The sequence below is a fragment of the Notolepis coatsorum genome, assembly GCF_963971535.1.
Source record: "Notolepis coatsorum genome assembly, contig: SUPER_10_unloc_1, whole genome shotgun sequence".
Classification (NCBI taxonomy): Eukaryota; Metazoa; Chordata; class Actinopteri; order Aulopiformes; family Paralepididae; genus Notolepis; species Notolepis coatsorum.
Genome location: NW_028174872.1, coordinates 831,436 through 853,719, shown reverse-complemented (window position 1 = coordinate 853,719; position 22,284 = coordinate 831,436). Strand labels below are relative to the sequence as shown.

The following is a 22,284-nucleotide window of genomic DNA, read 5'->3' as shown; positions in this document are numbered from 1 at the left end:
TCTTATATTCCATGTACAGATCAAGGTAGACTTAGTATGGAGTACTGTATTGCACAGGATAAACTCATATTTATAATTATAGCTACAATATATATATATATTGTACCGGGAGTAGACATAAGATAAAGTTAGCTATATTTGTACCATGAATAGACTTAGCATAGTTATTTGTATATTTATAACAGCGTGGGCTGTACATACACACATATTTGTATAATTGATACTGTAGAGTATACTTATGTTTCTATGAACTCTTAACTTGTTTAATTTGAACACTATTGAATTTCAATGATATTGTTAGATTTCGACTGAATTTCTCGTGTAGCGCATGGAAATAGTGAGTTCAAGTCAATTCCTTTGCGTTTTGTTCAAAGTTCTATATTGAGGTTCAGTCGGTGAAACGGCAAGTTTCAAGCAAATATCCACACGGGTCCTTCTGGGTTTAGATGTCCACGTTTATTTATATAAAAGAACAAAAGACAAAATGCACAATATTCAATGAATGGTGATTCTTCCTAAACCAGCTCCTATCTAGGTCTGTCTCCCTCAAAGTCTGCCACCAGAAGAACAACTCTCTCTCTCCTTAAGCTCTTTTGATAACGCAGATGGGTCTGTTCTAAAACAAGATAGTTGCATTTACGACTGACCTATGCCCCAAACATCCTGGCTGTGGGTTCAACCGAAGGCCTTGGAGATAGAAGACTGTCCTGTATGAAGTGTCCCGGCTGCCCAGAGATAAGAGGTGAGGGAGAAGGTTATAGGCTGAATCCACCTCCACATGGAGGTCCGGCCCCCACATTGTTACCAACCCCCCCTGGAACAGAGAGAGGAGGCACAGACCCAAATCCCACAGTAATTCAAAATGACCAAATGTGACAAAATACAAATAAAATGGTTGCATATTGTTATCCAACCTACCCTGAGTATGAAAATAAAGATTTGTCCCCACATGCAAAGGAACAGAGGTATTGAAGATAGGAATCAAATATGTGAATATGCAAAGATCTAATCAAACAAACTTTACCCCGGTAGGCTAGAAACTAGAAACAAAGCTAAACATAGTGTGTGTGTGTGTGTGTGTGTGTGTGTGTGTGTGTGTGTGTGTGTGTGTGTGTGTGTGTGTGTGTGTGAGTCCCTCAGAACAATGATAGAGTGACTGAGTGAATGTAACTCCTAATTACCTCATCTTTCACAACTCAGCATCTTCAATATCAATTTAAACCCCAAACCCTGGGTAGAGGAGCTGTGAATGTCACTGATCTCTACTTCAGCTCACAGAACTCAGCCTTCCCAGGGTATGAATGAAGCCAAAGTCCAGGATAGAGAGGCTGAGTGAATGTGGTGTTGACTCTGTGCAGGAGGGTCATTGTGTCAGAGACGCTGTAGAAGGACAGAGTACCTGCCCTGTGATCCAGGTACACTCCTATTCTGGAGGACCGGGGGCCTGGTACTGTTATGCTCTTGTTATTGTGTCTGAAGAGGTAATCACTTTGTCTGCACAATAAAGCCCAGGATTTAGAATTGTATCCAAATAGACAGTTCTCCTCAGTGCCTGTTCTACTAATGTCTTTGTAGGAGGCTGCTACATAAACCCCTCCACCACTCCACTCCACCTCCCAGTAACAGCGTCCAGTCAGACCTTCTCTACCCAGAACCTGAGACCTTTCAATGAATCTTTCTGGGTGATTAGGATATGACTGCGCTTGATGCAGTGTTGCTTTTCTGTTCCCCTCAGACAAAAACAGACTTGTGTTTGGGTCCAGTGTGATCTGAGAGGAATATTGTAAGAAGTCAGCTCTGGTCTTGGGCTCTGGTGGCAGTAAAAGATTAACAGTATTCACCGTTGTTGAGATTATGGGCCACTGCTCTTTCAGAACGTCCTCTAGTTTGTCTCTCAGCTTAGACACAACCTCAGTCACACCTGCAAAGTACAGGAGAGGAAGGACACTGATGCTGGGTGAGTCTGTAGACTCACTGGGACCGGAGAGGGGGGGGTAACTCTGTAGAAAGTGGATGTGGTCCTCTGTGTGTGAGAGCTGCTCCAGCTCAGTGGCTTTCCTGCTCAGGTCCGCTATCTCCTGCTCCAGTCTCTTCTGCAGTTCTTCAGCCTGAGTCACGGTGGTCCTCTGTTGGGCTCTGATGACCTTCTTCAGCTCAGAGCGCCTCGTCTCCAAGGAGCGTATCAGCTCAGTAAATATTCTCTCACCGTCCTCCACTGCTTTATCAGCAGAGCGATTGAGAGAATCAACAGCCTGTTGGGCCTCTTTGAGTTGCTTCTCTCTCCCCTGGACTCTCTGGTGGATTTTCTGCTGACTCATGCCAAGCTCTTTCTGTCTCTCCGTCCTTTCTGCTGCAGCTGAGACTGTATCATGGCCTTTATGTTCATCCATGGAACACAAATAACAGATGCACTGCTGATCAGTACGACAGAAAATCTTCATAGCTTCATCATGACGAGAGCAGGTGTTCTCCTGAAGCCGTGTGGAGGCTTTGACCAGCTTGTGTTTCTTAAAGGTATCAGATTGATAGTGAGGCTGGAGGTGAGTTTCACAGTAAGAAGCCAGACATACCAGGCAGGACTTGAGGGCGTTCTGCTTTCTCCCAGTGCAGACATCACAGGCCACATCTCCAGGTCCAGCATAACAGTGATCAGGAGGAGCAGCTTGGAGTCCTGTCTTCATTAGTTGTTCCATCATTTCAGCCATTATATTGTTTTTCTTCAGAACAGGCCTCGGAGTAAAGGTCTCCCTGCACTGGGGACATGTGTAGATCCCCTTCTGATCACCGTGATCCCAGCAGTCTGTAATACAGCCCATACAGTAGCTGTGTCCACAGGGAATAGCTACCGGATCCTTCAGTAGATCCAGACAGGTAGAACAGCAGAACTGGTCCCGGTCCAGATCAACTCCTTGCTGCGCCATTTTATTCTACAAAGACAACTTTTCTTGACTCCTTCTGTATCACAAACAGTACTGTATTTGCAAATCTGGTATGTCATAAATGTATAGATGTAGCAGTACTGACTATCTGTATGTCATGTATGTCATATATGTCTATATGAATTGAAAATGGGGGACCCTGATGGAAACAAGACAAACGTCTTTCTCAGGTCTGCATCCCCTTAACAATTGTATGTATTGAGCCGTACTGTATTGTACCCATTCTGCAATCTGTTAAATAAAGTTTTCATTCATTCATTCAACGACACTCTTAAGTTTTGTTTTCTCAGGAAGAGTGATCGTGTGGGTGGGAGGTGCTTCCTGGTTGTAGAGTAAACTCTGAACGCGTCACGGGGTGGGAGGTGCTTCCTGGTTCTAGCTGTCCAGGGGAGGAGTCGCTTTAAAGAGACAGTGTCTATTTGACTGTGATTCATAGATAGAAGATGTTTTTTTTTTACTTAGTTCAGGACTTTCTATCGTCATTAACTACCTCTAATTAGCTTACTTTGTCAAGGAAACCCCACTAAAACTCATAAGCACAAAGCGAGACAGGCAAAATGGTAAACATACTCAATAAAACACTCTCTTTCTCTCTCTCACTCTCTCATTTCCCCTCTCTCTCTCTCTCTCTCTCTCATTTCCTCTCTCTCTCCTCCTCCTCCCTCCTTAAAGCCCACTCTAAAAGAGGCCCCGGCGAACACAAGAGCTGGAGTGGACGGGGGAACAAAGAGTTGTTAAAAAATCTCTCTCGTTCTCCTCCTCTCTCTCTCTCTCTCTCTCTCTCTCTCTCTCTCTCTCTCTCTCTCTCTCTCTCGTTATTTCACTGATTTGATTTACTGATTTGTTTGAAGGCTGGTTTCTTACCAGTTTGCCCAAAACCCCCACCACCTCCTAATAGACAGTCTCCTCCCCACCGCATGTATATATTCCCTCCCCGCCGTATGTATATTTCCCTCCCACCCACCCACCCCCTCCTAATGTACAGTCCCCTCCCCATCATATGTATTGATTGATTGATTGAAAAGTTTATTAACAGATTGCAGAATGGGTACAGTACAGTACATCTCAATACATACAATTGTTAAGGGGATGCAGACCAGAGAAAGACTTTCGTCTTGTTTACATCAGGGTCCCCCATTTTCAATTCATCATAACATATATGACATACATGACATACAGATAGACAGTACTGCTACATCTATACATTTATGACATATCAGATTTGCAAATACAGTACTGTTTGTGATACAAAAGTGTCCAGAAAAGGAGTGTATATACATTTGGCATAGAAACTGTACATTGGAGGAGGTTGGTGGGGTGGGGTTGGGTGGGTTGGGTGAGGGCTGTACATTGGAGGTGGGGGGGGGGGGGGGGGGGTTGGGTAGGGGACACACACACATTTTACACTGTACATTGGAATATTGACAAAGCCTTACTTGGTCATTTACTGTACAACTAGGTTAGGACATTTGTAGGGGCCAGTTTGGAATTGCAGTCTCACGTAGGTGTTTTTTGAGAGTGTTTTTGAAGGTGGGTAGTGATTCACATTCCTTTACAGCTTTAGGCAGGGCGTTCCACATTGATGTGGCATAATTGCGAAACGTGTTTAGTCCCTTGTTTGAGCCGAATCTGGGTTTTACATGATTTGTGGAGCTCCCTCTGGTGTTGTGATCGTGGTATTCACTGACCTTTGGGAAGTATTTTGACATGTACATGGGTACCTTGGTCGCGTAGTGTATCTTGTAGACCAGGCCCATTGCAAGTTGCTGTACTCTGTCGTCTACTCTAAGCCATCCTAGGTTGTCAAAGTGGGCAGGGGTGAGGTGGGTTCTAGGAGTCAGGTCAAGTAGTAGTCTGACTAGCTTGTTTTGAGATGTTTGTAATTTGTTTTTTAGTGCCTTTGAGGTGCTTTGGTACCATGAGGTGCAAGCATAGTCGTAGTACCCTTGAATGAGTGCTCCTGCTAGAGTCTTCAGGGTATTCTTGTTTACCAGAGAGGAGATCCGGTACAAGAATCGCGTTCGTTGGTTGACTTTTTTTATTACATTGGATGCCATTTTGTCACAGGAAAGATTAGCCTCTAGGATGGAACCCAGGTAGGTAATTTCATCTTTCCTTGTGATAATATTGGCACCCACTGTAACCGAGAAGCCGTCGGTCTTGCTGAGTTTGTTATTTGAACCGAAGAGAATGGACTCTGTTTTGCCCATGTGTAATGATAGTTTGTTGTCGGCGAGCCATATGCAGATTTTGCCTAGTTCCGAGCTGAGGGCTTTTTCAACCTGTAACTTGTTCTTGTCAGAGACCAGCAGGGCTGAGTCGTCCGCAAACAGGAACAAGTTGCAGTCACAAGCTGACGACATGTCATTTGCATAAATTAGGAATAGTAGCGGCCCTAGTATGCTTCCTTGTGGAACACCACAGCTCACTGTGAGGGGGGGGGATAGGGTACCGTTTACTTCCACCATCTGTTCCCTCCCCTCCAGGTAGGATTGTATCCAGCTCACTGATAAACTATCAAAACCAATTGCTTTTAGCTTGTCAATCAGAATGGTGTGATTGACAGTGTCGAAGGCCTTTTGTAGGTCCAGCATGACCATGCCGCAGTATTTGCCCGCGTCCACCTCTTGTTTGATGTGGTCGTTCAAGTAGAGAAGGCATGTGTCAGTGGAGTGGGATGTTCTGAAGCCAGATTGGAATTCGTAGATTAGATTTTTTTCCGCGAGGTACTTTTCGATCTGTTCGTATACTATTTTTTCCATGACTTTCGAGATGGATGTAAGGATAGAAACAGGGCGGTAGTTACCCGGGTCTAATTTGCTGCCCTTTTTGTGCAGGGGTGTTACTCTCGCAATTTTGAAGTCCTTGGGGACGTGTCCCTGTTTTATGGAGAGGTTTATTATGTGTGTGATGACTGGGGTGATGGCTGCTGCTGAGTCTCTGAGGAATTTGGAGGGGATGTTGTCATGGCCAGTGGCCTTGTTTGGTTGGAGGGCGCTCAGTTTTTTGAGTACCTCATCTGTAGTTACTATTTCCAGTTTGAAGTCGTCTTTGTGGACGCCTAGGTTCTTGTAGTATGCTACTATGTGTTCTACCCCATACTGCCCTGAGTGGGAGGGTAGTTTGTTTACCAGTGTTGTGGCTATGTTTGTGAAGAAAGTGTTTAAGTAATTGGCTACATCCAGCTCTGTCAGGATCTAGGGGTAACAGTACTGTATTGAATACCGCTTATGTCACAAATGTATCAGTACTAAATACCTATATGTCCCTATGCCATAAATGTCATGTATGTTGTGTATGTCATAAATGTCTATATGAATTGAAAATGGGGGACCCTGATGGAAACAAGACAAACGTCTTTCTCAGGTCTGCATCCCCTTAAAAATTGTATGTATTGAGCCGTACTGTATTGTACCCATTCTGCAATCTGTTAAATAAAGTTTTCATTCATTCATTCATCCTTTATGTCTCAGAAAGACCCTGACTTCATTGCTGGACATTGGTGTCAAAGTAAATCTGCAGTAATTATCATTTCATGAGCAAAGTTATATATATGAAATGATAATGCAATGAAAACCTATAAAACCCATGATTACAGTTGTTAATATGAAAACTGAATAACTTGATGCTACCAAATATGCATTATAATAGGTACAGTAACAAAGAAAGTAGAGAACCCAGGGGAGGAAAGAAAGTACTTGTACTACTGTATTTAAATACTTTACTAAAGAGGCAGTGTCTATAGTTTACTGTGATTCATAGATAGAAGATGTTTTACACAGTTCAGGACTTTCTCTCGTCACCTAATCAGGAGATCGCATATTTTCGTCAAGAAAGCAGATTAAGGCTAACACTCTCTGCCTCTTGGGACATTTCAAGGTGCTCTGGTCTTTGGCTTCTGTGTGGATGCTTATGTATGTGTAGTTGTATGGCTATATTTTGCCCTAGAGGAATGTACTCACCTAGTACTCGGCCACATTTTAGATTTAGTTTTAACAGCAGGTTTCTCCATCGACAACATGGAAATAGATGACCCAGTCCTTTCAGACCATTCACTGATCTCTTTTGATGCTCTGTGTTTTGTCCCCATTTCCAAAGCTATTGTCCCAGCGCGTTCCTCTCGCCACATTAACCCCTCCACTGCCATTAAGTTCCGTGATGCCTATATAGCTGCCCCTAACACCTGCAGTATTGAGGCCTCTCCTGCCCAGCACAGCACTGAGATCCTTATCTCAATGTTCAATTCTTCATGCTCCTCCATACTCGACTCTGTCGCCCCCCTTAAACTCAAAAGGCCCAGACCTAGATCTCAGCCCTGGCTTGATGAGAACACCAGAGCTTTAAGGAGACATTGCAGACATAGGCCGAGCGCAGGTGGAAACACAATAAACTGCAGATCCACTATGAGATCCTTAAACATCACCTCAAACAGTATCAAGAGGCAGTTAAGGTGGCGAGAGAAAGGCACTTCTCAGAAATAATTGCCAAAAATTGTCACAATCCCAGAGTCCTTTTTTCGACCATTAACTCTTTCACCTCCCCTCCTCCCGCCCCCTGCCCCGATGCCTCCCCCTCCAAATGTGAAGAATTCCTAAACTTCTTCATTAGGAAGGTGGAAACCATTAGATTAGCCATCTCATCGTCCTCCTCCACCCCCCCTCCTACCCAGCCCCCCTGCCCGGCCCCCCCGCCTGCCCAGCCCCCCTGTCGGACCCCCCCTCCTGCCCAGCCCTCCTGCCCACTTCCCCCTCCCTCCCACCCCTGCTGCCCAGCTCTTTTGAACAACTTCCAACCCATCTCTCTAACCACTCTCAGAGAGCTGGTGGCAGGCATGCGGACCGTCACATCCCCCCTTGATGCCCTCCCTACCCATCTTCTAAAAGAGTCCATGGACATAGTAGGCCCCAGTATTTTGTCTATCATAAACAGCTCTCTGGAATCTGGCTCTGTTCCCTCCTCCCTTAAGCACGCCATGGTTGAGCCCCTCCTAAAAAAAACCTAACCTAGACCCTGCTCTTTTCAATAATTACAGGCCCATATCCAAACTACCCTTCCTATCTAAGATTTTAGAAAAGGCTGTCCTGGCACAGCTCCTCCCCTTCCTACATCACAACAACCTCCTAGACGAATTCCAGTCAGGTTTCAGGGCAGGGCACAGCACTGAGACAGCGCTAGTCAAAATCTACAATGACCTGCTTCTCACCATCGACTCAGGTAGCTGTGCCATGCTCCTCCTCCTGGACCTCTCTGCCGCGTTCGACACGGTCGACCACTCCACCCTGGTCGATCGTCTCGAACACAGGCTAGGTATTGGGGGGGTCTGCCCTAAACTGGTTCGCATCCTACTTGAGCGGCCTCTTCTTTTCGGTCAGTTTGGGTGGACACTCCTCCCCCACAGCTAGTCTACCGTATGGGCCCCATACTCTTCTCCATCTACATGCTCCCTCTGGCCGAAATCATCCAGAAACACAACATTTCATATCACTTTTATGCCGATGACTCCCAAATCTACCTTCCCCTCAACCCCTCTGACACAGCTAACCTAGACTCTCTTAAAAACTGTCTCAGGGACATAAAAAGCTGGATGGCTCTCAACTTCTTACAGCTAAATGAAAATAAAACGGAGATCATTTTGTTTGGCCCCCCCTCTTCCACCAAAACACTCTCCAACAGCCTAGGACAACTCTCCACCCACCTCAAACCCCACGTCAAGAGCCTGGGTGTAATCTTTGACCCAGAGCTCAAATTCGACCGGCAGGTAAATGCCGTAGTCAAATCATGCTTCTTTCAACTCTGCAACATCAGTAAAATAAAACCAATCCTTTCACCCGTCGACCTGGAAACGGTAGTCAATGCATTCATCACCTCACGCCTTGACTACTGCAATGCCCTCTACACCAGCATCAGTCAGGCAGCCATGTCCCGCCTCAAAATGGTCCAGCACTCTGCAGCTAGGTTCCTTACCGGTACCAGAAAGAGAGAGCACATCACACCAGTCCTAGCCTCCCAGTCCCATTTAGAATAGACTTTAAAATCCTCCTCCTCACCTTTAAAGCACTATCGGGTGCAGCACCCTTATACATCACCGAGCTCATCACCCCCTACGCAGCACCCAGGTCACTAAGATCCTCCAACCAGGCTCGGCTGGTCCCCCCCCCCCGCACCAGACTCAAAAAGAGAGGCGATCGCTCCTTCAAGGCCGTGGCCCCCAAGCTATGGAACCAGCTTCCCCTGGAGATCCGATCTGCCCCCTCACTGGAGACATTTAAGGCCCGTCTAAAAACCCACTTATATTCCCTGGCCTTCAATAAACCCTGATTCTCCCACACCCTAACTCACACACTCCCATGTAATTTTATCCTGCCCCCCCCCCCCCCCCCTCCTGTATATCTTCTTATGCTCCTCTGTCCCCTGTGTGCTACTGTACTTTGTGTTCCCCTATCCGTGTGTTGTCCTACTGTCCTATTCTCTGAATGGACTGTCTTGTCCTGCTGTGCCTTTTTGTATTTGTGTATTTGTGTATTTTATATTAGGACATTGATTTTAAGCTTTGATTGTACAGCACTTTGGTTGGCTCTTGTGCTTTTAAACGTGCTATATAAATAAATTACTTGACTTGACTTGACTTGACTTAACGAAGCACTTGTTTTGTCTTGTTCAGTTGTTCCTTTATTCACTGTGATTTTGTTTTCTACTGCTCCCATGTTCTGGTTTGCAGTATCTGCTTTACTCAGAGCTTTCAGAAGCTCTGTCATGTTTCAATCTGTGTTTCTCAAGATATCTTTTTTTCCTTTTCCTTGATTATGTTTCTCATGATCAAAATAAAACGTTTAAAATCTGCAACGTCCAACATGTTATTTTGTCTGATGCAATTTCTTGTTTTGCTTAACAGGGACAGGTGTCAATACTTTCACGAGTACTGATAAATACTGAACTCATGATACTGAATACCAATATGAGCACTTGACAATGACATTTACCATTTCGGAAAACTTAGTCTATTGAAAACTGAGGAGGGGAATTTGTCTTATACGGTCACATTTGAATGACTTTGTACATATTAAAGGGGAAAAAACAACTAAAACGATGTTGATATATTTTGCACATAATCTCACGCACATCCCAAAAACTCGAAACAGTTTTGCACACATTCATTTAGTTTGATAGTTATTGAGAGTAAATTAGTTTGAATATGGCCCTCAGTGATGTCATCGGGGACATTGTATCCTTGTGTTAATCACAGCACCATGATGTAGATGAAATAGCAATATCTTGTTTTATAGGGACTGCTACCTTATAATTTAATTGAGCTGTGATTAACACAACACAAGGATTCAGTGTCCCCGATGACATTACTGGTTGCCATATTAAAACTCATTACTCTCAATAACTGTCAAACTAAATTAATATTTGAAAAACTGTTTAGAGTTTTTGGATGTGTGTGAGATTATTTGTAAAATAAATTGCCGCTGTTGTTTTGGTGAAATGCCCCTTTAACCTAATCTGATGGCAGCATTCCAGCTAATTTTGCAATGTAAAATATTTGCATCATGTCATTGTGTCTTTACCAGCTAACGCTCTTGGGAAATGCATTATTGTAGTTTTCAACATTTTCACCTTTTAATTTTAAACCAATGCTGCCATCTACTGACAACATAAAGTGTGCCCCCCCCCCCCCCCCCCCCAACCACCTCCAATGTAAATTACCCAGTATGGTTGTCAATATCCCAACGTACCCAACCCCCCCCCACCCAACCTCCTCCAATGTACAGTTTCTACGTCAAATGTATATACTCCCTTTTCTTGACTCCTTCTGTATCACAAACAGTACTGTATTTGCAAATCTGGTATGTCATAAATGTATAGATGTAGCAGTACTGACTATCTGTATGTCATGTATCTGCAATCTGTTAATAAAGTTTTCAATCAATCAATCAATCAATCAATCAATCAATCAATCAATCAATCAATCAATCAATCAATCAATCAATCAATCAATCAATCAGTCTAATCGTCACCTTGAGAGCCACTTCCGTATACTAGCGTCGCCCAAATCACGTGACTCAAATCAGCCAATGGAAGCGAGCGGCCGGAGGACCTCAGCCATTGGGTGGGACCCAAATCACGTGACCCAAATCAGCCAATGGAAGCGAGGGGTCTCAGCCATTGGGTGGGACCCAGATCACGTGACCCAAATCAGCCAATGGAAGCGCCGCTACTGTGGTGGTTCTGGGGTTCTGCAGCTGGAAGCATCTCCGATTTGTAGAGACGCATCCCAGCCGAACATCCTCCATCTTGGATTAGTTTGGCGTGCGTTTTTTTCAGCGTGGCATAATGGGATTTATGATTAGCCAATGTGCATATCGATCTACCAGAATCCGATGAGTGGTGAGGAAATGCTGCCGGCGATCACATGGCCTGACGGTAGGATAATATTACCCCAAATTACAGCTGGATTGGACATTGTTTTATAACGTAACGTGATTGGTCAATGAAAATGCTATATTGAACGCACACTGTATTGCAGATCAATAATAGTAATCGGCGTTCCCCGCCGCCCCCATTTCATCCATAGATGCTCTGTAATAGTCCGGATGCTACGCAGTTTGTTTTATTTAATTCGTATATATACAGCAGAAATGGCGTTTGATATAACTGCGCCAACGTTTAGCCTATTATCTAAGCTCCCGGGAAAAAAGCCCAGCCAAAAAGTGTGTTACACCTTATATTCACAACGCTATAAAATGACAACCACCCGATGGATTTTTATTTTCTTTAAGCCATTGTGAAGGCACGGTTTATGCACTCAAGTGACAATGAGAATGGACAGATAGCAATACTATAAAGCATAGTTAAAACAAAACCAACACGTTTGTTTACATTCCGCGGTCCCCTGCACCATATTAGACGGGTCCAAGCCGGTCGTCAAAGTGTTAACAATCAATTATGTGTATTGAGCCGTACTGTATTGTACCCATTCTGCAATCTGTTAAATAAAGTTTTCTTTCATTCATTCATTCATGCAGCACTTAAGGTGTTGATACCATTCAGCACCACATATTTGTGTGAAGCTGGCTTTTCATCCATGACAGCTCTGAAAACAAAATATAGGGCCAAGTTGAGCCTTGAGGATGACATGCGTGTTGCCTTGTCGACTTGTCGTCGATCTCCCCACGTCTTGACCGTATTATTAGCCAGCAGCAGCAGACCTCGCACTGAGCTAGAAATGTCCACAAGTGCTTATTTTCTGTATTTATTTATATTTTTTGAGAAATGGTAACTTGGTGATCCTTTGATTTTTTTAGAAATGGTCACACTAGTTTTTTTTTTTTTTTGGAAAACAGTGCAGCTGCAACAGATGGCACGTTAGTGATCCTTTTCTGTATTAAAAAAAAAAATTCACACGATTGATTGATTGAAAACTTTATTAACAGATTGCAGAATGGGTACAGTACAGCTCAATACATACAATTGTTAAGGGGATGCAGACCAGAGAAAGACTTTCGTCTTGTTTACATCAGGGTCCCCCATTTTCAATTCATCGTAACATATATGACATACATGACATACAGATAGACAGTACTGCTACATCTATACATTTATGACATATCAGATTTGCAATTACAGTACTGTTTGTGATACAAAAAGAGTCCAGAAAGAAAAAGTATATACATTTGACGTAGAAACTGTACATTGGATTGGGTAGGTGGGGGTGGGGGGGGGGGGGGTGTTGGGTATATTGCTATATTTATTTATACATTTAGACCTGAAACGCCTGCTAATAATGCATTATATAGCCTGCATACTGTATACACACAAATGTGTTTCCCGGTTTCAATGGGTTTTAAATAAACGTTATTTTGAAAACAAGCACTTTTGTCATCATTGTAGCAAAAAAGACAGGACCGGAAAAGTCTTTATCGTATGTAGGGGTGCCCTGGAATATTTTATTGGACACAGGGGGTGCCTGCCTTGGCAGCAGAAAGGTTGAGAACCCCATACATGACATCATCTATAGTCCTATGTACTGTAACGTTACATAGCTATTTAAATCCCAATAGTGTCAGTGATTAGCCTCGCCCTCTAGCTGTATCTATTGTGATCACCAGAGATCATCGTTAGAGAGTTGGTGTGTTTTGGGAAGCACGGTCCTTGTTCCTGACATGGCTTTTGAAGTGATATTCGCACGTGTTTTTGCGGGTCCAGTCCACGGGGTATGTTGACAGAATTAGCAAAACACCTTATCGACTGAAGCATAAAAGTCATTAGGATACTGCTCTGCTCTGAATTTAGGGCTTAGTGGGGAATTTTTTCCGACGTTAACGTTAACGACGCACCGAAACAGCTAGACGCTTGGACATTTCTCCGTGTTGTGTGTAACACGCAGCGGTCCCCGCCTCCCTCCCTCCTTGCAACAAACGTTCCACCCAAAAACGGAATTTCAGTCCAGATTAGGGTCAATTCTGCTGTGATTGGACGTTTATGCGCCTTGTGTAATGTGGGACTTGTAGTTTCTGAACTATTAACAGCGGAGCTGTTTTGTAATCTTCACTCGTCTCGCACACTGCGAGTAAATGATTTTTCCGGTTCGCACACACATATTATTAGGGGCAAATACGAGGGAAATGCTCGCACTGTAGAGCATATATAATTAGTAAACTGTCGGGGGCTTTTCTTGCCCCCCTTAACTGATTTTCGAGGGCATTTGATTTGGTAAATTTTTTCGAGGGCATTTTGCCCCAAGCCCCAGTTAATTTCGAACCCTGGGTCAGACTACTACTTGACCTTACTTCTAGAACCCACCTCACCCCTGCCCACTTTGACTACCTAGGATGGCTTAGAGTAGACGACAGAGTACAGCAACTTGCAATGGGCCTGGTCTACAAGATACACTACACGATCATGGTACCCATGTACATGTACACGTTTTTTTTTTTTTTTTTTTTTAATACTTCTAATTTCAATCAAATCCTTTATTTAACCAGATAAGCATCATTGAGATTAAAATCTCTTTTTCAAGAGCGATCTGGCCAAGCAAGGCAGCAGAAAGTTTCAACATAAAAAAGAACATCACAATAAAATACAGATAAAACATTTACATCAAGCTCCAATTTCAGGCAAGTTATCAAACAGGCAAATGATCAAACACAGTTGCACTGACCAAGGGAACTGAGTTCGTAGGATTTTAAAATGGCTTTGAATTCTCCGAGGGTGACCAGTCCTGGTAATTTTAGGTCCTCCTGTATCTTGTTCCAAGATGAAGGAGCAGCATATTTAAAAGCCCTTTTTCCCAATTCAGTTCTCATATGGGGAACTTCCAGTGTTAGAACAGCTTGAGAACGAAGGGCATACTTATATTGCTTTGTGCACAGAAGCACACTTAGGTACGAGGGAACCAATTTAAGCAGAGCTTTGTGCACCAGACAGAGCCATCGAGAAAATCTACGTGCTATACTATGTTATTTTATTTCATACTTATCTTGTCTTGCACAGTCTCTGGAGCGCAACAGTAAGAAGCATTTTGTATAAAAGTATTCTGTACTTCTGTATGACAACTATTAAAGAAACTTGAAACTTGAAACATGTCAAAATACTTCCCAAAGGTTAGTGAATACCACGACCACAACACCAGAGGGAGCTCAACAAATCATGTTAAACCCAGATTCGGCTCAAACAAGGGACTAAACACGTTTCGCAATTATGCCACATCAATGTGGAACGCCCTACCCAAAGCTGTAAAGGAATGTGAATCACTACCCACTTCCAAAACCACTCTCAAAGAGCACCTACGGGAGACTGCAATTCGAAACTGGCCCCTGTAAATGTACAGTAAATGTCCTAACCCAATAATACACAAGACCCTCTTCTTGGAACCAAGTAAGGTTTTGTCGATATTCCAATGTACAGTTTCCCCCACCCCACCTACCCAACCCCCCCCCCACCCAACCACCTCCAATGTACAGTTCCCCCCCCCCCCCCCCCACCCCACCTACCCAACATCCAATGTACGGTTTCTACGTCAAATGTATATACAGGGTTCGTACGGGTGCTGGAAATCCTTGAAAATGCTTGTATTTCAATGTGGTGTTTTAAAATGTGCTTGCATTGTGTATAAAGTGCTGGAAAGTTATTGAAATTGTAATTGCACTTTATACTTTCATAATCACTCGCTATCTGACTGAATAGTTTGGTTTTTAGATAAAGAAATAAAATAAGTCTGAGCGACTCCTCGAGTGAGCCGCGTTCGCCTTTCACGCAAAATGAAATGTGGCTGGGCTCGACCCGTAGTGTTTTTTTTTAATTGTTTTACCTGTGCCATCTGAGAACAGCGTGTGTGTGTGTGTGGCCAACATGCCGGGAGGCTAGGGATGGGAATCGAAAACCGGTTCCCGTTGGGAACCGGTTCCTAATTGGCCGATGCCTGGAACCGTGTGCCTCCCGTGACTTTCGATTCCCTTATCGCTGCCAGGTTTTCAAAACAACGTTAGCGTTAGCATGTAGCCATGGCAGACTTATTTGATTCCTTAAGGGCTCGAAATTGCCTGGATTTTGGTAATATGCTCCCGAAATGCTCCCGCTGTTTGGCTACTTCTATGTGCAGTGAAAACTACTTGAATGCTTTAGAACCTAGTCATTGATTTAGGTCAGGGTGAGCTAAAATTAGCCACGGAGCTAACGCTATCTAGCGTGAGCTAACGCTATTTAATCAAGCTCACAAAGAGAGATAAACAGCTGACAGCGGATAGTACAGGTACAAATACAATAAAACAGCAGGTGGGGGCTGTTGTGTAAATCTTGTACTCTTTAGTTCACATATAATAAGAGCTGCAGTGTTTATTTACAAGTCTACACTGTAAGCCAGGAAGTACCATGGTGGTGCAACATACAAATGTGTCCGTGTAGCAACACAAGCCAATACCTTAAAGGACAGGGGCCCGGGGAGGGAGCTCTGTCTCTGTGTCTGTGTGTGTGTGTGTGTGTGTGTGTGTGTGTGTGTGTGTGTGTGTGTGTGTGTGTGAGACAGAAGTCGGAGGAATAACAACCTGTTATTCAATAGATTAAATTAGTTTAAGAATAAAAAAATAAATACATTTTAAGAGAATCTCAAATACATTATTTTATTTAAGTGTAGGCTATAGTTAATGTTTTATTTTTTACAGTTTTTGTATTTTTCTGACATGGGGGCTCAACAATAAATGACAATCAGAAATGTCAAGTTGCATGTTGTTATTCTAACCAGCTTAGACCCCTACGCTCTGCATCTTCTGGCCGCCTCAGACCTACTCCTATCCAAGCTCCGGGAGGGTCATCAAAGAGAAGTCGCCTATTCTCAGTCCTTGCCCCACAATGGTGGAATGAATTACCCACCCCAGTTAGGACAGCCGAATCACGTCCAATCTTTCGCCGTCGACTAAAGACGCACTTCTTCAACCATTATCTGAAAAAAAAAAAAAAATCTAACCCTAACTAACCGTACTGTCATGCACTTGTCCTAATAAACTAACCTACACTGTAGCACTCAACACTTTGATGAACATTGTTGCTCAGCTGATAGAGTTGTGCCCTTCCTGATGGCTTGTCGTACAGAACTTGTAAGTCGCTTTGGATAAAAGCGTCAGCTAAATGACTAAATGTAAATGTAGTTCTGTTGCATTTCCAATTTATTTATGTAAATTATAAATTGATCAGGTATCGATAAGGGTATCGATAAAGAATCAAATCGATAAGCAGAATCGATAATGGAATCGTATTGATAAAATCCTATCAATTCCCATCCCTACGGGAGGCTGCCATTTTAATGAGCTCTGGCTTGGAGATATCAAATATAATTCATGGTTAAAAAGAGGAGAACATCCTCGAGTAGCCGTGTGCAAAATATGCAGAAAGGACCTGCAGATTTTTACCATGGGAGTCTGCACTTTCGAGCCACGTTGAAAGGTGAGCCACTGAGCCATGGGACCCATGTATTTCCATGTATTTCAAACCACGATAACTTGTGTATTGAAATGGTATTTAATTTTTATAACGGAACATTTACGGAGACTGGTGTGGAGCAGTTGTAGTCTGGAACGCAGTAACGTACTGTATATCTGTATGTCATGATGAATTGAAAATGGGGGACCCTGGTGTAAATAAGACGAAAGTCTTTCTCTGGTCTGCATCCCCTTAACAATTGTGTGTATTGAGCCGTACTGTATTGTACCCATTCTGCAATCTGTTAATAAAGTTTTCAATCAATCAATTCAATTCAATCTATCAATAAATAACGTCTTATCTCTCCATCATTCACAGAACCACAGCGCACTCTTGCCTGTGTATCACTTGTACCGACTCAGATTCCCCTAAATCTGAGACCGGTAACAAATTCCATAAACTGATATTTTTATCTTATTTAACCAGGTAGGTAAATTAAGAACAAATTCTTATTTACAATGAAGGCCTGGTGAGAGGACAAAAGGGCCTCTCGAAGGGTAACGGGGAAAGGAGACCAAATGTGTTAATAAAATAAAATAGATAGAGAGACATGATACATACATGAGGTATTGGAAATAATTAAAACACAAACAACCAAATACAATTACAAGGTATATAGATGGAACCGTTAAAAGGCTGGGTGACAGTTGCAGGTGTGTGTAAACAACCATAAGCTGAGATGGGACGAGCGTCCTCTAGCGCAGAGCCAACACTTTTCACTTTCACCGTCTGCTGCCTCTGCACAGTCATCACATTAACATGGTAGTGATGAAGCAGTAGACCTGCAAATTGCTGCAATAATGAAATATCCATTAGTGATGCACCGATGTGAAAATTGTGGCCGATACCGATAACCGATATTAATATTGCTGTTCTGGCCGATACCGATATTTACCGATGTCGATATCTCTGACTATAGAAAACACTTTTTTATGATAATCAAATAAAGAGCTATTTTCCTAAATTAATTTAATTTTTTTTACTTTTGTAACTTATTTTCAGAATTACTGATATTTTGGAACTATTCAACACATTGAGTGCCACGCCCCTTCCGGGAAGTGACCCCTTCATTGCCGTCCATTAACCCCATGTAAATGTAGTTGTAGTTTGTAGTAGGGATGCCCCGATCGATCGCCCACCGATCGTTATCGGCCGATAATCAGTATAAATATGCGATCGGTGATCGGTGATAATGCTTTATTTTCGCCGATCATCAAAACCGATCTCACTCGCTCGTCTCGCTGAGTTCTGTCTCAGACACCGGGAGCTGTGCGGTGTCTGCTCCTCCCTCCAGCCCCTCCTGCGCGCATGTAAACACGGGTCTAGTAGTCTAGTCTAGTGTGACGGGAGGACGGCGTCTCCCTGAGCTAACGTTAGCTGCTACCGTTACAAAATGACCCAGTCCAATACATGATGAGGCATTGTCTAACCAAACGGTATCTAGCCGGCCAGCTACCGATAGCTCCTGACATCAACAAACGCTCCAGCAAACTCTAGTAGAGACGTGTATGATACCTCAGCTAGCTCATGTTAGCTGACGCCAGCTCACTGTTCAAAACGAAATGTCCCACTGAACTAAATAGTTCACAGAGGCGCTGTATCAACGTTATATAGCCGGCCAGCAGTAGCCACAGATAGCTCCTGATATCAATGTTTTATAACACTCATTCGATGCGTATTCGAGCTGAGGGCATGTTGTTGAATATGATCAATAGGGTCCAGCTGCACCTCCGGAGAATCCTGGCCGTAGCTGCAGGCTACTCGAGTATAGGGTCTAGCTGCAGCTCCGGAGAATCCTGGCCGTAGCTGGAGGCTACTAGAGTACACACAGACAGTGGAGCTTGTTGCATGGTGGCGATGTCTCGCAGATAATACAAGTACAAGTCTAATTATATAATATATATATTTTATAAAAAAAAAAAAATATTATATAAAATAATTTAAAAACATTTTTAATCAAAAACGATCTGTATCGGATCGGTATCGGCCGATATGGCTCACGACGATCGGTGATCGGTATCGGTGGCAAAAAACGTGATCGGGGCATCCCTAGTTTGTAGAGCTAAACCTATATTTTATAGCTATGGGTCTAATAACGCCGTCGAGTCTCAGTGAGTTGCTTCTGGTCAACGTGCAAAAAACATTATTTTTTCATCCGTTCATTTCCGTTTTATACTGTTTTGAATATGAATATAGTTTTGTTGCTTCTGAGTAATTCCAGGGAAAAGATGCGAAAACTGTAAGTTTTCAGACGGTTAATCCTTTCACTACCACACTACAGAAGGTTAACCCGTTCACTACCACACTACAGACGGTTGACCCTTTCACTACCACACTACAGACGGTTAACCCTTTCACTACCACACTACAGACGGTTAATCCTTTCACTACCACATTACAGAAGGTTAACCCTTTCACTACCACACTACAGACGGTTGACCCTTTCAATACCACAATGCAGACGGTTAACCCTTTCACTACCACACTACAGACGGTTAATCCTTTCACTACCACACTACAGAAGGTTAACGCTTTCACTACCACACTACAGACGGTTGACCCTTTCACTACCACACTGCAGACGGTTAACCCTTTCACTACCACACTACAGAAGGTTAACCCTTTCACTACCACACTACAGACGGTTGACCCTTTCACTACCATACTGCAGACGGTTAACCCTTTCACTACCACACCAAAGACGGTTGACCCTTTCACTACCACACTACAGAAGGTTAATCCTTTCACTACCACACTACAGAAGGTTAACCCTTTCACTACCACACTACAGACAATTGACCCTTTCACTACCACACTGCAGACGGTTAACCCTTTCACTACCACACTACATAAGGTTAACCCTTTCACTACCACACTACATACGGTTGACCCTTTCACTACCATACTGCAGACGGTTAACCCTTTCACTACCACACCAAAGACGGTTGACCCTTTCACTACCACACTACAGAAGGTTAATCCTTTCACTACCACACTACAGACGGTTGACCCTTTCACTACCACACTGCAGACGGTTAACCCTTTCACTACCACACTACAGAAGGTTAACCCTTTCACTACCACACTACATACGGTTGACCCTTTCACTACCATACTGCAGACGGTTAACCCTTTCACTACCACACTACAGACGGTTAATCCTTTCACTACCACACTACAGAAGGTTAACCCGTTCACTACCACACTACAGACGGTTGACCCTTTCACTACCACACTACAGACGGTTAACCCTTTCACTACCACACTACAGACGGTTAATCCTTTCACTACCACACTACAGAAGGTTAACCCTTTCACTACCACATTACAGAAGGTTAACCCTTTCACTACCACACTACAGACGGTTAACCCTATCACTACCACACTACAGACGGTTAACCCGTTCACTACCACACTACATGCGGTTAACCCTTTCACTACCACACTACAGACGGTTAACCTTTCACTACCACACTACAGACGGTTAACCCTTTCACTACCACACCACAGAAGGTTAACCGTTCCACTACCACACTACAGACGGTTAACCCTTTCACTACCACACTACAGACGGTTAACCCTTTCACTACCACACTACAGACGGTTAACCTTTCACTACCACACTACAGACGGTTAACCCTTTCACTACCACACTACAGAAGGTTAACCGTTCCACTACCTTCTGTAGTGTGGTAGTGAAAGGGTTAACCAATGGCGATATTGATTGGTAGAGTCCTTTCTCCGCACACTCCATGCTGTTCCTCACACTAGCTCCGGCTAGTTAGCCACAGACCAATGCAAAGTGAATGCGGACACGTTCCCGTCTGTACGAGATTAAAGTTATTCTACCTTCTTGTTTAATTAATAACATCCGATCTAACATGATCTGTTGCATGTTTTAAAATGTGACTAACAATCGTATGAAGTCTTAAGAAGATTGTTTTTCACTTTTAACATCACTTTCTTTCTCCTTTTTTTATTTTTCTCTCTTTCTCTCTTTGACTCCCCCTCTTTCTCCTGATCTGTCCCCCTCTCCTGCTCTATCTGTATCTCCCTCTGTCTCTTCTCCCTCTTTCTCTCTTTTTCTCATCTCTTTCTCCCTGTTTCTCTCTCTCTGTCTCTTTTCTCCCCGTCTCTCTCCCTGTCTCTCTCTCTCTCTAGCTCTTGGAGTTGTTTGACCGTGAGGATCCTAGGGAGAGAGACTGCCAGAAAACAGTCTTACACAGAATCTACAGGAAATTCCTGGGGCTGAGAGCTTTTATACGAAAACAGATAAATAATATTTTTCTACGGTAAGAGGAGACACTGTAACGCCGGATGTATATATATTTACGATTGAGCTTTTGTTTCGTTTAACGCAATGACTCACGCTAATGTGGCTAACTGATCGACCTCTCGCACACAATTAATGACATGTGCGGCAGCGTTTCCGTTAGAACATATTCGTGCCGGTCTGGGTGTCCTGCAAGATTTCTATCCCCGGACATATTCGAGAAATGCCGGTCAGCCTGGTTTTCCTTTTTACCGGCTGAATGCCACCATCGGCGCCAATGTTAACGTTAATATCGCCTAATCTATGTTTTAAATTATGGCTATGTGTCTAATCTGCCCATCGCATTATCAAAGACTATTTTCCAGTCGGTGCTGTCAAGGCTGTTTATCGCGTCGTTTCCGTTTCAGAGCAGTTAGAAAAGCCCCCGTTTTCAGATAAAAAACAGCTCATTCTGGAGCATTCTATGAAAATCGTCTTTTAGTGGAATATTCCACAACGTTGATATTCGTCGGCCTTTTTATGAATCGTTTTCAAATAAACGCTAGATGATCAATATTATACGTGCACGCAAGCACATTACGGCCGCGCGCGGATAATCGCCCCGTTGATTTCCTCTCGGACTTTTAGTGAAACCGAAAGAAGACTTTTCACAAAACAGCTTATAACTTCATCAAACTTACTCTGATTATCCTAACACTGATAACATAGAGTCCTTACCTGACATCAGATGGTATCCAACTGGTATATCCAATTCCTGATCACCATTCGAAAAAATCGATACCTGTATGGATCCAGGGGCGGACCCCCCCCCCCCCCCCAAAAAAGTTTTTTTTTCTTTTTTTTGTAATTTTTTTTTTGTAATTTTTTTTTTATGGCTTTTGCCTCTTCATAGTTCTCTAACGTTAGTCTTTCTTTCCTCAACGCTCAATTCTATAAACACTTGACCGATACCCATCAATGCACAGCGCTCTAGCATGTTCTGACTGTGAACACCTAAAGCTGAGGCTCAGACCGACCGACCGTTTTAGATTTTTGGCTCATTTTCCCTTATGTTAGAATTTTTTTTATGTAAAAATAATGGTTGCAGATATAGAGGGG

The 22,284-nt window shown here is 43.3% G+C and overlaps 1 protein-coding gene across 1 annotated transcript in view; it reads right to left on the bottom strand.

Moving 5' to 3' along the window:
- Positions 1 to 1,243: 1,243 nt before the first annotated feature.
- LOC311236310 (uncharacterized protein) overlaps positions 1,244 to 22,284 on the bottom strand; it is a gene marked incomplete at its 5' end in the record, with an annotated part of 54,306 nt that continues 33,265 nt past the window's right edge. Inside the window, 1 exon segment of the mRNA XM_084338386.1 lies at positions 1,244 to 2,921. Coding sequence (XP_084194512.1) covers positions 1,263 to 2,921 — 1,659 coding nt within the window. The 3' untranslated portion in view covers positions 1,244 to 1,262.